The following is a 21717-nucleotide window of genomic DNA, read 5'->3' as shown; positions in this document are numbered from 1 at the left end:
AATCACCAAACTTATAATATTAGTTTTCTTCTGTGTACTTTCTTCCTACCCTTTCCTTCTTAGAAAGTAACTTAATGTATGCTTTGTAAGATTCAATTGTAGGAATATGATAAAGGTTTGCATGTGTTAGGTTATTAAGTTATGATCGTATTAGTTTTTAAGTACGTGAAAAATCATTTTATGCTAAATGAGTATTGTATGGATTTTGAAGTACCTAATGTAAAATGTTTTTAATCTTTAGAAGTGGTAGAATGAGTTGGTTGGTTTTGAAAATGTTTATTTTTTTCTTCATAATGTATATATTGGTTTTATTAAGCAAGATATTTTCCCTAAACAAAAATAATATTACTTTGATATACATTATATCTCAACTCAAGAGGAGATGAAGTGGTTTGAAAATAATTTTTAATGATTTTTAAAAAAATTTAGGTGTTTGGTATTGTTTTCAAAAGATCTTTAACTTCCAAAGCAATAAACAAGAATAAAGCAAGAAAACACCACAAGATTTATATGGGTTCGACTCTAAACAAGTCTACATCTAGTTATCTTCCAACAACCTTAGTTGAAAGGAATTCACTAACTTTGATAGTCAAGAATCATACAATATATACAAGATACACTCAATATATTTTCATTACTCTCAAATACAACAAAAACGCCAACCTAAAAAAAAATTACATACACTTTTTAGAAGTATTGTCTGCTCAGCTAAGACTAATATAAAGAATACACAAAGAAACTAGAAACATGGTGAACCAAAAGTGCAGATTTTACAAAGAAAGATAATGCATATCTTTGGTTGATCTTTCTTTCACCCTTGGACTCTAAGAGACCTTGAATTTCTTCAAATAATGGTTGATGCATCCAAGATTGCTCGTAGACAACTCAAAACTATGTTCTTGTTTCAATTTGATCACTTTTCATAATATTTTTTGTGACTATAGAAGAATTAGAACATATATATATATATATATATATATATATATATATATATATATATATATATATATATATATATATATATATATATAAAACGTAGACACAAAACTGTATATTTAATCGATTATATTATTTTCATAATCGATTAAGGTTTACACTATTTTAATATATTAGGTCATTCTCTTAATCGATTAAAATAAAGAGCAAATTGTCTGCTTTCAAACCATTTTAATCAATTATGTTATTTTTTTAATTGATTAAAATTTCTACACAGTTTTAATTGATTAGTTAGCTTGCTTAATCGATTAAAACAATGAAAAAAACCCATATTCATATAGTTTTGGCCCTTAACTCAGATCAACCACCCTAATAATAAAGACCCTATTTTACATGAAACCTAACCTAATCTAACAACCTATTCATCCAAAAAATAACATTAACTATCATTGTTAAGAAATAATATCTATTTTCATCCTAAAAACACACACACTTTACTTGCTTTAAGAGGTTGAAAGACTCCCCTTTCAACAAATAAGACAAATGTTTGATTTTTTTTTATCAAATTAATATAATTTTACTCAAACAAAAATTAGGCAAAAACATTTAGTCTTTTTTATCTTTATGTATTTTTGTTCAACCAAGAGTTGAAATTAATATGTTTTAAAATTTCAAAACATTATGAAGACGTATATGTAAGGAGATGGTTTTTTATGAAGATGACATTAATTAATTATGCATACTATTTGCACATATATTCAAACATATATACATTTAAAAGAATATATTTGATTATCAAATTAATGTATAGTATCTTAGAATTTGATTGGTTAAGTCACGTAGTACCTATAGAAAGCATATTATAAGTGTCAAGTATAAAGTAACTTACAATCAAGTTTTGCTTGTTTTACAGATAATCTAAATTACGAAAATTAAGATAGTGATAAAAACAAAAGTGTAAAATAAAGTTCTTATATACCCAAAACATTTGTAGATATATAAATATCAATTACAATCAACTTATCCTAATATTTGATTCTATGATCTTCTTATAAGTCTTGGATTAATAAGTGTTTGTTTCTTGTAGTACAGTTTATTAAAAAAGACATTTGTTTGATGTTTCTTTTACCTTGTATCCATTTGTAATTGATCCATATAGAGCTATTTGACGATACGCTTATATTATATTTTAATAAAAGTATTATATCATATTTTGTTTAACGACCTTGTAATTTTACTACACAGAAACACAAACTCTAGAAGAAACCATTAGTATTTTAGAAAGTTTATATATATATATATATATATATATATATATATATATATATATATATATAATATAATATAAATAAAATTTAGTAAAAATTTATAAGATATAAATAAAAAAATATAAATATTTTTATAAAACTATATATATTATGCGAAGATTCTTCTTCACATTTTTCAATCACTCTATATCAAAAGAAGATATGTGTCTAAAGACATTTTATATATTGAAGTAATCTGTGTGTCAAATAGTATAATAATGCTGTTATAATAAAACATAATTAATTTATCCGTACATTATATTAATATTATATTTATGAGTTTTTATTTAGATAAGCCTAAATCATATGACTTAACTACCTTAATCAAATTTGTTTAATATCTTACTCACAAACATTTGTTGTTTTGTTGTTACCTAAATTAAACATTATTTATTACTATATTATTATGTCTTTGACTAAGATGACATCATGTTTATTGATTGAAATGATCTCGATCTCAAATATACATAAAAAAATAAATAAAATATTACTAACAAGACCAATATTAACACGTTATCTTTTTTTTAATCAATAAAAGATCATGAGGTTTAATTAAGTATCTTTTGAAATTATTACTTTCTTAAAGGGGTAATGAATAAACACGAAGACAACAAAATTTATATATTTAATAATTAGTGATTTTGTTTGTTTATATATTTTCTATATCATTAGTTTAATAAATTAGTATTTTTAAATAAAATAATATTATTATTGATTTTAAGAAGAAATGGATCTAAGACGCATTATATAGTTGATCCAAACCTTAATAACATTTTATGTCATTGTATTATAATATGGTACCATGGCAATGACCAGGTTAACGTAACTAGTACTAAGGGAAAAAGATAAGATTATTATTACCAGCATGGTTTGAATCCGAAGATGACGAAGGTTAGGTCAGGAATATTAGGTTATTTTATTCTCCAAGACCAATTAATATGTACAGGTTTCCTACCTAATTCTTAACTTACCCACCCTGCAATTTACTACGTTCATTATGATACTCAACATGGTGGTGGAAACAAATTTTGACATGTTATCATGTAGAATCTAAATTATTTGTTTGAATATGACCATTTAGTAGTTAAATTTTTATATATGACACAGTATACAAATTTAATTATATATTTGACTTTTCAGTTTTGTTAAATTAAGATATTTTTATTCAATGTTAATATGTTGTCTAGGTGTAAGTAAGGACTTGCAAATCTATATAACTTAATAAATTTATACTTTTTATTGAAAAATCGTTTTTAATCACTGTACTAAATTAGAATTGCATTGGAAATGAATTCATATATTTTAAAATAGGATCAATCTAACCTAATACGATTGCATAGTAAATATAGAATATAAAGATATTTATTTAATTATATTTAGTAGTATAATTATATATATATATATATATATATATATATATATATATATATATATATATAATTTAGTGAAAACATGTACGATTGTGTGCTTATTTTTTATGATAATAAAACATAATAAAATTATTATTGTTATTCTTATAATTAAAAAAATTAAATATAAATAATTTTTATTTATTTTGTATGTAGTTTTATTATTAAAAATATTTAAATTTTAAAAAATGTTCAAATTTTAAAAAGTGGTTAAATTTTAAAAATATAAAATTGATAAAATAATTATTTTAGTTTAAAAAAAATGTGGTCAAACAAAATGATAAATCTCCTTTATACATAGGTATAGATACTAGTAGAAACAAATGTGTATATGTATCACTTTATTTTAAAAAATATTATGAAACCATCAAAAAATAATTTAAATAATCTTTTATTATTAATTTTTTTATTATAAATAATTATTTAAAGATAAAAAATAGTTATTAAAAGATTAAATGATAAAATAATTTTTTAATGTATAAAATATTTAAATTTAAATTAACAATCGTCGTTAAAGGAGTAAAAGTAGAAATATAATTATTTTAGTTTAAAATAAAGAGTAATATAAAAAAAATATTGTGCACATCAGAAAATAAAATATATATATATATATATATATATATATATATATATATAATATTGTAATTGTTAAAATATTTATTTTGAAATATTTTTATGAATGACTTATTGTTATTTAAAATTACTCAATCAAACGGAAGAAGTCAATTCTGACTTGATTCTGAAATATACAATGAACCACTTCAGAAATATCTAATTGAGTTATACACATGAATTTGAACTTTAGACAAAAATTGTGTCTAATAGATAAGACTCAATGATTCAGTGAATCAATCTAATTTGACGCACTGGACTGTGTTGGTTCATTTAATTATATATATTTTTAATTTTAAAAAAAATAACATTTTTTTAGTTAAAATTTAAATAAATTTTGATCCAAAATAATTATAAATTATCTCAAATTATTATGAACATATTGATAATATGTCGTTTCATAATTCATTTTGTTCTGTAATAAATAATTGCACAATGTAATATCATTAATCATTGGAAGCAGCACGGTTTACTTGTGGAGCATGGACTCCTTGCGAAGCATTGTCTGCTTTGCCAAGAAACACAATATAGACTGCTAGGAGCACGATATGCTTGTGGAGCTTGGTTGCACTGCTTGCAGAGCACGAAGCACGTCTACATTGCTTGTGTAACATGGAGCACTATCAACACTATTGGGGAGGGGAACACAATTTGCATTGTCGGTATACACTACTTCAAATCAATTCTTAAAAAATGAAAACATTTTAGGTTTAAGATTTTTATTTTTGTAATATAATTTAAAATTAAGTGGGTTGATGAGCTAACTTGACTTATCATGGATTAAATCCGAATAAACTGAATTCTTAGTAAGTCAGACTCAAAATTAGTTTGTATCAAAATTTTAATTTATTTTAAATTCAACTTAGTTTAAACTCGTGATGGGCTGAGTTGACTTCCAAATTCAAATAAAAAACACTAATATTTGAGATTCAAATCTTATTGATCATAGTTTGCATTATAAATCATCAAAAAGAAGTTTACGATAAAGTTCATATAATTAATTGATCTTGATGTATAAGCTATAATATTAAAGTTAGGGGTTTTGTCATATAATCAAGTTAGGGTTTTTTTCACAAACTAAAATCATAAATAATCTATTAGTAACAATTTCATGTGTGTCCAATTCAAGTTCATGTTAGAATCCATATTGGATGATATTCTAATGTATTTTTTAGTTCATGTTAGAATCCATATTGGATGATATTCTAATGTATTTTTTAGTATATATTGGAAATAGAGTGGTTAACATATTCGAATTTCACGTTTTTAAGTAACAAAGTATCATTAATCATGTGTTTGGTCAAATGCACATGAAATGTATCTAGATAATGGTAAGGTGAAAGGAAGACCAAAAGTTATAGACTTCAAAATTTTCGGTTTAAAAGTACTCAACTTTCTTTATTGGGTAAAACAAATATAAATTATTAATCTCCATATCCGTATTAATTCTTCTAGTTTTGCACATTCTTTTAAACTCTACACTTACTTTTTTGTTGCTTGAAAAATTGTAATCAAGCAGTTAAGAATTTGTTCTTTTAATACTCGTTGCTTTATCGATTAGGTGACCTGCGTGTTTGCGAAAGTCGCATATCATCATTATTGCATGACACAATACTCTCATCCTACTTTGTAGTTTCTAATGTATTGTTAAATCTAAGAATCACTCACGAAAATCTAAAGTTATTTTTTTATAATAACTCATATAAAATTTACTTAATTAAGAAAGCGCATTATCAAGAAAACGTAAAAAGGTATATTCTTTTCTACTATAGCACACCAGCAATACACACTTCTCTTCTGCATGCAGCAGCTATAATATGCAATAACTTATAATCTCCTCTGGCTAAATAGTACGCACATTTCTTCATATTACAATGACTTGTTTATTATTCATTCTCAGAGAGTATGTCTTTGAAGTATAGAAACTTGGTTAAAAAACTGGTTTTATTTTGACAGGTTTTTTCACATAAAGGTACTTAAATCGCATATATTCATGATGCATAGCTATTTTTTATGAGAATGGAGAGAAGTTAAAACTTGATGGCAGCATTGAGCCAGATGGCAAAGGGCAAAGTGATTGAAATAGTAACCCTGGTAATGGGAAGGCACAGAGACAGAGAGAGTGAAGGTAAATTGTGATCTGAAAAGTGGTGCAGCAGGTCCTTGTCTTTTTCTTGTTCTTGCCTTTTTGAGTAGGACAAAGTGAGGAAAAGACTATGAGCAGTTTGTAGCAGATCACATAACAGTTCTTCTGCAAACTATCCTTTTCTCCAACACACATTTTCTCACACACCAATCCCTTCCATGTCTTCTCACTATACACACCTCGCACCAAACAAAGCTTATGATGCATGTATCTTGTTAATTATACAATGATTTTCCCTTTCTCTATCACTCTCATAATATTTACCTTTCATGTTTTGCCCCTTTTAACCATGTCATTCCATCAACGTATGGGCTATCCTCACCATTTCAAGTCCCAACATCACCTTACCCTCCCATACCATAACCATGCATGGGCACCAATGCTTTTCTCGTCATAGAAAAAGTGACATTGTGGTCACCTTTAAAGGGTTTTAGTCATCCTCAACCAATGTTATTGCTCCTAATTCTAGAGGGTCGTCAGAATTTATTTCAACAATGGAAACCAAACATCACAATCATTGTTTTCATCATTGCCTATCATAGCTTTCCATTGCACTATATAACTTCTAAACCAGATTTTCATTTGCTACCCTCAAGAAATAACTAATGCGGAATGTGACAATTGACATCCACAAAAGACCCATTACCTGACCAATATCTTCCATTGATTTCATTTTGGTAGTACAAAAGCTTTATTAACGGCGTATTAAACAGATTCAACTCAGTAGTTATTTGCTTTGAAGTTTGTGTTTGTTTCACTCAACTTTACTTTTCAATACACTTCTGAATGCTAGTTCAAGTCTCTATAGGGTGTGTTTGATTTTCTACTTAGAAGCTTGAAAATGTTCATTTCAAGGATACTGCACTTATGAATTGAATCGAATTTGATTTGGAATGTGTGAACTTCATGATACAATACTCATAGATGGGCTCAGATGTGCATCCGAACGTGTTTACATTTTTTGTTCTTTCCATTGAACTTAATTTCTCCCTGACGCTAGTACTCCCATTTCGACAGTAGTTGCCGTTTTAAGTGAAGTGAATGTAAATTAAAACACATGCTATATCATTATATATAAACATTAATGAAATAAAAAAGATTATTAATTACATAATTATAAAAAAAAAGTTAAATACATAAAATAACTGAATTAAACTATCGGAAGAATAACTTATGTCCATACCCGAAACTGTAGAACGTGTTATTTAAATTGTAAAGGTGAAATATGTCAAAAGTAATTAACTTTAGATCAAAGCAGGTTACGAGTTTTGAACAACCCCAACTACCATCTTTTCTGCCATCCAAATTCACTTCACCAGTACAAGATTCCATTATTCAACACAAAAAAAGAAACAACGTCGACAACATAGGTGCAAGTGAAAATTGCACTTTTATTATTGACGATAAGCAAAGTGGTCTGCTAGTACAATTTAAAAGCCAGAGAAGCCTACAAAAACAAGGACTCGATTTAGGAGGGAAGAAAAATAAAACGATAAAATAAAATAACCCAATCGATGGGGTTGTTGTGGCAGACCGAAGCCCTTGAATATGAGGCACCTGGCCTTGTAATCGCACAACATAACCACACTGACAAGACCAAAGGAAACCAAGTTAAACCTCTCATCCACATTTAAGGCATGGTTAAGAAGCTTCATTGGTATAAACTAAAGGACAGACTATTTCAAAGGACATGAACTAAAGCTAAAGTCTAAGCAACAACATAGCAAATGTGCGACAGAAGCTAAAACATGTTTTTTTTATTATTATTATCAACATCCAGCGGTACAAAATATGATTTAGCATAAGCATGCACTATCTAGCAGTGGAAACCATCAGCCAGGACTTAGTAACTGTAATCTCAGGGGACCCAAGCCATGAAAGAAGTAGCCTAAGGCCAAAAGGGTTGTTGTAGGTAGGAACAAGCATTTAACGCTTGTAAAAAAATGGGTCATGAAGGAACAGGCCAAAGTTCCCCGGAAAACAACTAAGTCAACAAACTGCCACCAATCCACTTCGATAGGCAGCATATCAGCCAGAATCTGTGCTGAGTGCTGAATGTGACCTGTACAGTTCTATCTCCTTCCCTGATTAAATCAGAATATCACATCTCCACAACTTCTCCACTAGCATCTCCATTGTGCTGCTGCTAATTGAGTTGCAGTTTTGAATATTTAATCCTATCAAGCTCTGACCCAATATGGTCAGGAAAGGGAGACACTTGTTTGATAAATCTGGGCAACCAGACAAGGAAAGTACTTGCAAGCTAAGCAGACTGGCTCTAGAGAGAACAGCAATACCGGCATCAGTGATGGCGCACTTCGACACGTCTAGATCATTAAGCACCAGACAGTTGTTTGCGATTGTAACCAAGCTTGCATCAGTAATTTTCATGCATCCATCCAAATTTAGCACTTCTAGTGTTCCACCATGTAGCCTGGCCAAGGCTGAAACTATGTTATCTGTCAAGTTCCAGCAACCGGAAAGGTTTACATTGACAAGTCCAGCCTCACAATTCTCCAGAAGGGGGAGAAGGCCAGCATCAGTTATGCCATAGAGTCCAGTAAGATTAAGATGCCGAAGTTGGGGGCATAATTTTCCAATCATGGCCAGGCTAGAACTACCAAAACCAGGGCACTTTTGAATGGCTAAAGATCGAAGCGACTCACAAGGAGAAAGCATAGATAATTCCATATCGATATCCTTAACTCCAGAGCACTTCACAAGGGTAAGAGATCTCAACTTCGTTTTGATGTTTGAAAGAGCAACAATAATCCCAGACCGAGTAAACCTATTGCACTCCTCCAACTGCAAGCTCTCGAGAGATACTGCAGCTTTGGCAAATGCTATCAATCCACTATCAGTAACAAAGCAACACCTGCGAAGGTACATCTGCTTCAGGTTGATGCAACCCTTACCTATGGCTTCTATGCTTTTATCAGTTACCCCCCTACAGGAAGTAACAGTAAGTGACACCAGTTTCTGCAGACCTTGAGCAGCCCCCATGACCCAGAACCCCCTTTCTGTGACATTTTTTAGACCAGAGAGGACCAGATTTGTTATTGCCCTTCCATAATGACAGATAACAGCCAGAGAGAAATCGGTAATATTCAAGGCCTGAAGCTTAACCCTTGACAAGTTGGAGGCCAAGGACAACAGATTAGATACTCCATGATCCCCAACAAGAGGGCAATCCTTGATAGAAATTGACTGCAGCTTGGGACATAACTTTGCAAGAGCTTGCAGGCCCTCATTTCCAATATTTGGGCATGATTCCATATTTAAGGTGGTCAAGTTGGGGCAACCTTCAGCTATTGCGATCAAACCCTTGTTGGTGATTGAGGAACAATGACTCAAATCAAGCTTCTCCAACATATGACATCCTTTTGCTATCTGAGACAGACCCTCATCCCCAATGGAAGATACATCCCACAAAGACAGCGATCTGAGAGATGGGCAACCATGAGCAACTGCAGAAAGGCCGAGGTTTGTGACACCACGAACAGAATTGCTTCCTCTGATAGATAGCTTCCCTAGTCCCCCACGGGAACTAGTCCCAACTGCAATTGCAGCAAGCCTCACATCAGTGGCTTTCTTCCCATCCAGACACCTTGTAAGGTAACCATCACATTCAATATCTTGATTCTCATCTGGAAAAACCGTTTCAGCAAAAGAAGTAGTCCTCTCAATTTCATCTTTGCAAATAGAGCTCATAAGCATAAGCCACCGTTTAGATACACAGGCACATAAGCTCCTCTCTTTGCCACCGGGTAGCCGTCTGAATATCTCAAAGAGGCATTCATCCGGAAGAACCTCAATACCAGGCTCTTGATAATGTTGCTCACCCTCAATAGCTTCAAGGATGGAGCGAGGTCGCTTGTTAGGAGGGTAGTACAAATCCAAATTGGAGCCAATAGTAGAGTACAAGCGACCCAACTCCATTGGACTTGAGCAGAAAGAACCCCCTGGGTACAGTTCATCATCACCTGATAAACCCATCCACAAAACCAAAGATCAGCCCAACAAAACAACAGACTTCTACATTAAACAGAATAGGATGTCCACAATCAAAACTCAACATTCACCAAAAATCATACGAGAAAGATTGAAGCTTTCAACAGAATAACTTCCTCATGCATGCTCATTCCCCCAAAGAGAAAGAAAAGGAAAAAAATTTCTTTAGAGAAAATAAAGAAGTGTTCTCGGTAAACACCTTCTTGATCAGTAGTAGATCAAAGCAAGCTCTAATAAAACAGTTTGTAAGCATCCATCACAACCAACACCCATGAAAATAAAAAGAAAAACGTTTTTTCTCATCATGGTATTTTCCTCTTCATCCAACTCACAAACCTCATAACCTATGCATAAATTCAATCACCACATGCAAACCAATAGAGCAATCAAATATTAAAATCGAAGAACAGGATATCAGTAACACATTAAAAATAAAAAAAGATAAAACTTACCGCTGTAGTTGACAAGGGTAGGCATGAGCACAGAGGATGAGTCCACAACCAAGAAAATCTGGGAGGCAGCAGTTGAAAGCCCTTAAGATCAGATAGAGGAAGAAGAAGGAAAAAGCAGATTATAGAGAAAAGGGTGCAGAGCATTTGAGATTGTAAACCCCACGGAGCAGGGCAAAAAATAGAAGAGGAAGAAGGAGCTTTGAAATGGATGAAGTGGGTTTGGGGTCTGGGGGAATGTATTATATATATATATATATATATATATCGTGAAGAAACAAAGTCTTATATTGGAAAAGGAAGAAAAAGATATTGGTGTCGTCCACAGACACCACCACGCCACAGGTGCTTTGCTACTGCATATTCAGTATGCAATGAATCCTTCCCCAAAACCGGCTATTCCCCACATACAACACATCTCTCTCTCTCTCTCTCTCTCTCTCTCTCTCTCTTAGTCCAACCAAACCAACCACCTCAGCATTTTGTAATACATTCTAGTATCCTAATACCATTTCCTAGAAACTAATACCACCTACACTTTCTCTCTCTTCTCTTTCCAATTTTATTTTATTTAATCAAAATATATTAACATCACTCCAACTTGTGTAGTATTCGAAACCAGCTGATGCGTGAACGTTGAGGAAGATACTATGGACATACACTAATATGACTCTGTCTTTCTCTTCTTAGGTTGCCCCTACAACCACAAATCAATACCTTCTATGTCTGTTAGACCTAATAATACTTTCTTAAAAATAATATTTCATCTTTGACACAATTAATTGAATTATGTCTCTCAAAAATTAAATAAAGCGCGTCCATGTGTTTTTGGTCATCTAAGGGTTTGTTTCAAATGTATAAAATTAATAATTAATATTAATATACTAATAAACAAGATTTATGATATGTTAAAAAAATATGCCTATTTGGTATTTGAAATTAACAAAATTTATACAATGCACTAAGAAATTTGTTTACGAAAAAAAAATGTCAACTTGGTAATATAAGCCGCGTGCAGATGTCAGCTTTATATTTATTAGAACACAGACTAAGAATTTTTTTTTTTCAAATTACTTTTACCTTCAAAATTACGAAATTAGCATAACTTAAAATTTACCAAAATAAAGTTAATCATAACTTGTTTTGTTATATGTGATATTTGAGTGTACAAGGAAAAATCACGTCATAGATGAATGACTTTTATTGAAAAATATATTTAATAGCTCACACATCGGAGTAAAACTTAGATTTAAACGGTTTAAACATCCAAGATAAATTTTGTAATAAATTAGTACAAATTTTAAGTATTACACAAAATTAATTAATAGTGTAAAGTTAATTTACATAATGAAATGAAAAACTTCAGTATGGACACTTGTTTTTCTTAGAGGTATTGACAATACATCATGCGTTCTAAAGTTAAAAAAAATTATCTCAAATTAGTTAGATAAAATTATTGTAAGTTACAAATATTTTACTCGACCTATTAAAAAAAAGATAACATGAATAAATAAAAATATCTATATCTGTTAAAAAAAATTATTAAATGTTCACATTCAATGTTTGACAATGTTTCAAACATGTCTCTTCGAGAAAATGAAGACTTATTAAAAAATATATAAAAATTGAATAAGAATGAAGGAAAATAATCGGCGTATAAATCAACAAAAGGTGCTACGACTTAAGACAATTTTTTTGAAAAAGAAAATAAAGGACTAATTGAAAAGTTTACTTTTAAATAAATAAATAAATAATGAACTTTAAACAATAATAGAAGGGAAAAAATGAAACAGAATGCAAAAAAATAAAAACTCACCTCTGCACCAAGCCTTTTGCACTTGACAATCAAATACTGAGGAGTTCCAGAGTTCTTCCTTAAAATTTCAACCAATGTGATTCAAGGAGAGCAACCCATTATATAGGAGAGATAACAATATTAAAAATGTATGAATCTGATAATGTGGGACCTGTGACAAAAGAGGTTAGGAAAATATTAAATATATACATCTTGTTTTCCATCTCATTTTCATCAAATTTTATCATCTTCATTTTCACTTTAATTCATCTCATTTGCTAAAAAGAAACACCTTATATTTATTACTTATTTAATTAGGTTCAGATCAAATTATATAACAATTATAGGTTGAAGAACCTGAATTTATATATATAATAATGTCATAAAGGATGTTTTATTTAATTTGATCACAATTTTTGTTTATCTTGATTTCTTATACCAATCATTGATAAATGAATTTGAATATATAATGGACTTATTGAAAAACATAACTATGAATAAAAGGCAGAGAAAATTAAAACTTAAATTCTTGATTAATATGAAGAGGTTTATATTTGGTAGGGTTTGAATTTGAGATTTGATGAAAATGTTGAGTTTGTAAGATGAGAATAGACAGCTAGAAAACTTGAAAGGGGGGAGAGAATAAAAGGACATGCGAAAGTGCAAGTGCATCAATTTGAATGTGTGATTAAATGTATTCAGCCGTTTAACCAAAAAAGTGAATTGAAACCATTACCTGTTAGTTGCACTCAGACTATGTATTTATTTTAAGACATTATTTAATTCACAAATTCATCCCCCCACTTCTCCCATTGCAAAAACATTTGCAACTTGTTACATGCAGACCTATTTTCTAATTAAATTTATCTTTTTTTATTTAATTATGAAAGTAATGTTTCATTACTTTTTGTTACAAAATTTTAGGTAAATTTATATTAAATTTCATTTAAAATTATGAAAGGACAAGAATACAGTTAGATGTCTAGTGTCTCATCTTTCCATATGATAAAATGTCACTCCCAGAACAAATATATATCCTTCCATATTTCTATTATACAAAGCATTCATACAAAATATAGGTGGTGGATGGATCATTAACATTCATTCAATAATTCAATATTTGACACTTTAACAACTTTTCTATATTGTCCAAACTTACACAGGTTTAATTTTATTGATTATTTGTTTTCATCAATATATAATTAATAAATATTCGTTGAAATGTTCTCTCTTATTTATTATGAACTTAGGTCCATGTGTATTTCTCTCTTCCACACAAAATAATAATTCATTACTTTCGCTATTTTAAGTAAATTTTAAAATAAATAATAGAAAGATAATTTATCTTTTCCGAACTCGTGATTAATATTTATCTAAAAAAGTAAAGACAAATTATAAAACACGTATATAATAATTAATTAAATTATTTTATAAAGAAGTTTGGATTTGAAGATGGATTTAGAGAAAAACGAAGTAAAGGTAAGATTGTTTGGATTAGAAGAAAGATGGTATGATTTGAGTGAATTTTATATGAATGAAAAATTATGTATGATGTGATGTGTATGATAGATTAAAAATGTTTTCATGTATAAAATGAGATTATTATCATTTTATCTTTGAAAATAAATGTGATATAAATTTAAATGTAAATATGAAAATGTTAAAATAAAATTAAAAAATTTAATTTATTATTATTAAAAAAATTTACTATTATTATTAAACATATAAAACAATATTATGAGTCAGGAAAAGGAGAATTGATTCTCTCCCATTTATATTTTTAAGTTCTTCGTATGAAACTACTTAACCAACACACAAACTAGCACATCAAAGACAAAGCCACCATCACTCGCAAACATCTCTAAATATAACATCTACCACTAACGAGAACCTTACCCGTAAACCATCAACAAAGACAACTGCATGACCTTGTAAGGAAAGAAAATCGATTCTTTCTAGTATTAAAGCCAAGTGGAATCGATTCTACAAAACAAATTCATGTGAATAAAAGTGAAGTAATTAAATTGAAAAAAAAGGTGTAATTTGATAACAATGAGTTGTCATTTTTTTTTAATCTCTTCACTCCTGCAATTTCCTACTTTCAAATCCACTACAATCAACAGAAACATGGTATATTCGATTTTTCTTCTTCGTGAATAGTACTCACGTAAAAACAAACAGAGACTTAGTATGGGTAAATGACTAAAACGTAAGGATTTCAACCCACACTACAATACAGGTTATAAGTTCAAATTTTTTTAACTATGTAAGAAATAATTGTAATTTGATTGTAGCAAAGGTAATATAAATCGAGTTCATCCATTTAATTTAGTCTTGACTTTAATAAAGTAACTTGAGCTTAATCTTTAAAAAAGTTTTCTTTTTTAATCAAGTTTATATATTTTAACATGGTTTAGTGAAAATAATTTCAACTCAATCTTTATTAAGATATTATAAAATAGTTTTTAATTATAAAATTCTTTATTTGACCCACCTGATCAAAATTAAAGTTTATAAGTTGCTAAGTTTAATAACTCTTTTTTATAATATTTTTACATATTTTTTATTTTATTTAAAATTTACATCTTATTTGTGAATCATGACATTTTGACGAGATTAACGTCTGAAAGTTGAGTATGCATAAAAAAATACAACAAAAAAAAGAAAGAGAGAGACTAAACTAAACTCATGCTAAAATACATAACAAAACTTTTACAAATGAAAAGTTATAAAAAAAATTAATAGTAGGGAGTTGATACTTCTTACAAAAGAAGTGTAAACTAATAAAAGTAGGAAGAATGGTAAACCAAATAAAGTACAATTTATTATCAATTTCAGTGTTAGAAAGCCTATCTCTACATAAGGATTATCTTCACGAAAAATGTAAGACACATGAAAATGCAAAGCTTTACAAAATTTACATGCATTTTGTCCATCTAGAAAACATATATGTAACATTATTTGTAACCTAGATAACAAACATAAGTTCCGCTATTAATATCAAAATGAGTAAAGAAACTTCTCATGTTTTCTTATAATTTCCTCTAAAAATAACACCACAAGTAGTATCTCTAATATATCCTTAAATAACATCATTCAGTGATGATCTATGTTATAGAAAAAAATTGTAATATTTACATAATGACAAAATTAATATTGTATTAAAAAAATATTTCATTAAATACCAATAAATATTTAAGTATTCATCACTTGGATTATCTTAAAAATATTTTCTACTACGGTTCGAATATTCTCTTACAAAATAATTGTTATTTAATTATTTCAAACCTTAGTTGTAATTTTGTAAAAAGAATTTAATTTGATGTAAAATATTCATTTTTTAAAATATAAAGTGAAATTGAAATAATTTAAAATTAAAATAAAAAAGTCATTATAAAATCTTTGTAGCGTGGTGGCCATAAGAAATGATTGTGCAAAAGCAAAGGAAGAGATAATCCTGGCACATGATGAGCCTGACCAACTAGTTGAGCACGTGGTGTAGCTGGGAGGGCAAATCTGTAACATCAAATTCTTAATGTTTTTTTATCTCTAGTCTCACAGTTCGCCATAATTCAATAAAGCTTGGTAGGTCTCCAGTTTTCTCAACATTTTTTTTTCATATATATTCAAACCTCAACATATATAGAGCTTGAAGGAAGCATCATTTTATGAACTTACTTCCTAAAATAGTTAGAAATTTATCATTGTATGTAGAATGAAAAAATTACATATGGTAAATTGTAATAAACTAAAGGGATATGTTTCAAAGAATTTTCATAATTAGTTAAAGTTAACTGAGAAATCTAGCATATTTAATAAGGGTATGTTTGCATGTGTTATAGAGATAGTTAATTTTAAAAATAATCAACGAAATTATAAATATTAATATAATGTTGTTATGTAAGTTAGAATGAATATTTTCTTTTTCATTTTTTTTCTTTTCTTATGGCTTGAATATTTCTATGTAGTTAAGGTCTTTTTGTATTGTGTATTGTTTCAATAAAGAAATTATTTTACTTTTATTTTCTTCTCCAAACATTTACATGGTACGAATATAATCTTTTTTTTCTTTCCTTCTTTTGTTTCTTCATGATTACTCCTTAATCGAATCATTTCACCAATATTTTTTTAAAATATTTTTTTAATAATTGATTATTTCATATCCGAACCTTTCTACAAATATTTTTCTATAATAATCGATTATTTAGCAAATCTTTGCTATTTTTAAATTTAATTAAGATAATCAATTATCCAAAATAATAATAGATTATTTGAGTGCATTTATGAAATAATGCTTTTCTTTTATGATAGACCCATAAAAATAATTACCTTCATAATAACTTTTTTTATTATTATTAATAATAAATTTTTATAGACAGAAACTAATGAATGAGCTCAAATAAAAGAAAATATAATATTTTAATTATTTATTAAATATTTTGTACATTTTTATTTTTATACATAGTATTTTACATGATTCATATATACACACTTGCATTTATATACATACTAACATATATTTTTACGAAGGTTGTTACTTTTCTTTTTTTATCTTTTTAAGATAGATTGGTCTAGTATCATGATGTACAACAAATTCTTGTGGGTAGATGTGGTAGGTGAAAGCAAGAGTGATGGATCCTCAAAGATATTGTGACTGAACCACGAGAAAGTATTGGGAATGTTGATCCTTTTAAAATAAGTTACGATATTATTTTGAGCATTCAAATTTCATTACATATTTAGCTAATTACAATTTTAATTACTAATTTAAAGATAATATATAATAATTTAATACAATAAAGTTAGAGACACTTCATAAAATAAAATAGCATGAAATAAAATATTAAAATGATATATAAATGATAAATATCCATTCTCACAAAGTAAAATATCGGTTGTAACGACAACATTTCAACAAATTTAAAATAAAAATAATTATATATTTATAATTTCAGTAAATATAAAAAATATATTATGATTTGTGACGGCATGTTTCTTGAAAATAAAAAAATGTGCTTTGTGTGACTATTGGTTGGAACATTTATACTATTTTGGTCGATGTAAGTGAATTAAATGCATTAAAAGGAGGTGTGCATGAATATTAGACATTGTGGTAGGAAGGGGTGAGACAATTTGAATGGAAAAAAGATTAAGATATAATATTATATGGATATAGGTATGAATTTGACAAGTGTATATATAGCAATTGAACTTTTATGGTATGTTTGTTGAGATGTACAATGAATTTGATTTACATCCTTACCTATAGTAAATGGTGTGGGGTCCATTACAGAGGGACAACCAGCGTACACATATTTAAAATTATTCAAAACTCTGTATAACATTCCAAGATGATAACAACACGCAGTCGGTTAAAATCAATGCATCTATTTTATCTCCACTTTTTAATTTTCCTGGATTTTTAGCCTAATTCCAAGCATCACTTCAAAATTCTCGAATATTCAGGATTAATCTGTTGCACGTGTTTAAATTTTTTTTTTCTTATTAAAGGTATAAAACTTCTCCATTAATTTTTAATTGACTTTAGAGACATGATAAACAAAAGAGTGAACAATAAAAATAATTATTATACATCATTTGAGTATCATTTAAGTAGTAAGTCTATGCTTGAGCAATATCCAACTTGAGAATAATGATCATTAGTTCAAAGAAAAAAATATATATTTCATGCTTCCAAATCATTCAAAACACCATTTAAACTATTATATATTATACCTTAAAACAATAATAATTATACATAAAATTAGCACGTCTTCCTATTTTCTAAATGCAAATATGTATCCATTAACACATGATTTCACGCATTTTCAACGATTTCAAAAACATTAATTAAATATAAAAACATTAACCATTTTTTCCTAAATTGAAACGTTGTTGCCTATTAGTAACCATTTTCCCTTAACCCTTTTAGAATTCTGACAATTTGGATAAGCTTCCAAAAATAAATTTAAAACTCAATTGCAATTTATTCATACTACAAGTTATAATATGAGAAAATAACAACAGTAAAAATATTTTCTAAACCTACAAAAAATTCATAAAAATGTTTTAAAATGATAAAATTTTGAATGAAATAAAAAACAAACATATTTCATCTTCTATTTATAGTTTTTCACATATTTATTTATTCAAAATTTATATTAAAAAAATTATGTCATTGTTAATATTTTCCTTTATGCTTCATTATTTATAAAAATAAAATATCAATATATGATTTGTCATATTAATAATTTTTTATGATTTATATTCAATTTCTCATTTCGTTAAAAATATAAACAAACATATAACATCTTAAAAAATTGAAAATGATACCAAGTCCTATTTAAGTTGTCAAGCAACTATAATCAAGCTTTGAAAAAAGTATTAGCATAATTATTATATAAACATTAACATTTGAGAACACATTTCATCATCTTGACTCTTCCAATCCATTGTATTTGCTATATTCTCAATCACCATCAATATGCAATAAGTTTTTTTAAAAACAGTCTATTGTATATGATATTAAGATTAGTAACTCTGATGTAATTACTCTAACTGAAATAATTTTGTTGCTGACGAAATTTGTGGTGCATGAACAACAATATTCGTTGAACTACCATAAACAAACACAAGATACCAAATCATAGATTTCTTTTTCAAAATGACATCGATGGAATATACATTAATGGACGTGATCCAAATGTATTGACACTATTAATGAAATACAATCCAAAATAATGCATATTTTAGGTTATTTTAGGTTTACAATGTTAATTGGATTCATATAAATTCTGTTGAATTCTTGACAAGACTCAATAACTTTCATAATTAGTAATATTACCTAATTTTGGTGTCTCAAAAAATGAACTTTATTTTAGAAAGAAAGTTAAATGACTAATATTGTAGGGTTTAAAATTTAAATGTTTTCGGTTTTAAATGACTATATATATTGTAAAAAAGTACACTTAAAAATTAAATTTTAAATTATAAAAATCAATTATCAGTAATTCTCTTGAAATAATTTTGGATTTTTTTTGTGACTCATCAAATATGATTTTTTTAATATATATATATATATATATATATATATATATATATATATATATATATATATATATATATATATATAATAACTCGTTTGATATATTCATTCAAAGAGCTTAACAATAATTCACGTACACCATGGAAGTAGTATTAAATGAGTTAATGAACATAAGGATATTTTTAGGAAAGTTTGCAATGTATGAGAAACTCATACTTATTAAAGGGGCTCTAAAAATTTGAAGTGGAGAGACAAAAGTGTTACATTAAGTAAAAATTAATTAGATAGAAAGACTCTACCTAATATTTTAAAATTTTGGATAAAAAATAATTTCATGAATTTTGTATAGATTGAGAAATCTAAATATTTTCGATTTCATACGGATTTTTTTCAATATATTCATTAAAAATATAATCAATATAAGAACATTTTAATATAGAATTAAATATATTTTTAATATTTAAAGTTATACATAAAATTAAAATTTGTGTATATTCTAAACTTTAAAAATAAATACATATAATTATTTTAATTTAATGTTATTAAATTTTTATTATACGTTGAATGTTTCATATTAATATTTAAATAAAAACGTGTGAAATGAAATATTAATCCAAAATATTATTTAACAAGTAAAAAATTCAGCTTAAACAAAATAATAAGGTTATATCTATTTATTTCTAAATTAAAAAAGTATTAAAATTTAGAAAAATAAAGTTTAACTGGAATTCGAATTTCCCTTTAAAGTAGGCGATGATTGTGATTAATTGACCCATACCCTGGGAGTTTGGGTTGGTGATTGAGCATGGGTGAATATGTGAAATGATAGATAAGAGATTATTTTGAATTAAGAAAAAGTAGAATGATTTGGGATGGGACCATATGAATAGGTACAGCCTAGAAACATTGGACCTCTCTTATTTAATTAAACATCTTCCCACCTTCCCCACTTCCCACAACCTCTATTCTCTCTTCATTTTCTTTTTTTCTTTTTTTTTTCCCAAAAACAAATAAAGGCATTTTTTGCAATAAAATTGTAAAGATGGCATGTCTTCTTTTGGAATGGTCCACATTTATATAATATTGTCTCTTCTTTTGGCAACGTTTTTCCCAATTTGATGTGGAATTTCAACCTTTGTTTTAATTTCTATATTCAGATTACCTCTTTTTGCATCTTTCATTGCGATCCATTTCAGAATTTTCAATGTGTCTATGCCTCTGCCTTTTTCAGACACCTACGCCAACTTCGCGGCTCCTTGCATCGCATTTGCACCATGCAAACCTCTAAATAATAAATAAATTATATATTTTAAATTTGCTTCACTTTAGTGTACACGTGCTCCCTTTCAATATGTTAAAATCTTAATCACTTTATAAAAAATAACATGAAAAAAGAAAAAAAAAAGTAAGAGAATTAAAACCCACAAATAATCATGGGTAACTTCTTATCATACTAGTAAAAATAATCAGTCATAGAACAAGGTACGTACAGTCATAAAAATAGAATTAAAAAATTTGTTATAATACTTCAAAAAAGTATATTTATTATTTGTTATAAGGTATTATCTTTTGCAAGAATTACTTTTAAAATGGATGTTAATTAATTCGTAACATAGAAATATCTATGTAAAAAATTGTTTAATGTTACGGCAAACAAAAAAATATTAAAAATAAATAGTTTTTTGTATTACCATCATATATCGTTTATTTTGAAAAGTTATAAAAAATTATAAAATAAATATAAAAATTAGATTTCGAATATGAGAGTTAATTATGTGTAAGAAAAGTATCAGGTATTCATCTAATTAAGATGTTATCTTTAATTAAATATGTAAAAAAAAATGACTTTTCAAAATACTTCATTTTTTCTATTAATAAGAAAATATGGTAGAAAAGAAAACAATTTCTTTTCTGAAAAAGAAAATGTCCAACAAGGATTAGATTTCGCTTTTACCCATTTCCATCCACAATGAAAATGATAATTTATGTAGTTCTAAGGAAAAACAA

The 21717-nt window shown here is 27.7% G+C and overlaps 1 protein-coding gene across 2 annotated transcripts; it reads right to left on the bottom strand.

Moving 5' to 3' along the window:
* Window positions 1-8140: 8140 nt before the first annotated feature.
* LOC108319784 (EIN3-binding F-box protein 1) lies at window positions 8141-12768 on the bottom strand. 2 transcript variants are annotated; one of them, XM_052871937.1, is made up of 3 exons: window positions 12687-12768; window positions 10874-10931; window positions 8141-10393 (listed from the first exon to the last, which is right to left on the bottom strand). In XM_052871937.1, the coding sequence occupies exons 2-3, from the start codon at window positions 10896-10898 to the stop codon at window positions 8499-8501; spliced, it is 1920 nt and encodes a 639-aa protein (XP_052727897.1). In that variant the 5' UTR covers window positions 10899-10931; window positions 12687-12768; the 3' UTR covers window positions 8141-8498. The 2 variants fall into 2 exon arrangements, with proteins under 2 accessions (XP_052727897.1, XP_017406526.1); XM_017551037.2 differs by lacking the exon at window positions 12687-12768 and having other exon boundaries at window positions 10874-11341.
* Between the last annotated feature and the right edge of the window lie 8949 nt (window positions 12769-21717).

Source organism: Vigna angularis, chromosome 1 (assembly GCF_016808095.1).
Source record: "Vigna angularis cultivar LongXiaoDou No.4 chromosome 1, ASM1680809v1, whole genome shotgun sequence".
In the NCBI taxonomy this organism is placed as follows: domain Eukaryota; kingdom Viridiplantae; phylum Streptophyta; class Magnoliopsida; order Fabales; family Fabaceae; genus Vigna; species Vigna angularis.
The sequence above is the reverse complement of the archived record's forward strand: the minus strand, read 5'-3'. Positions and strand labels throughout refer to the sequence as shown.

What these genes read in the sequence shown, in the direction of transcription:
- LOC108319784 (XM_052871937.1), bottom strand. Translation starts at nt 10,898, where the DNA reads ATGCCTACCCTTGTCAACTACAGCG. An exon ending in TACCCTTGTCAACTACAGCG is followed by an intron (nt 10,394 to 10,873) that starts GTAAGTTTTATC and finishes TGGGTTTATCAG; the next exon opens with GTGATGATGAACTGTACCCA.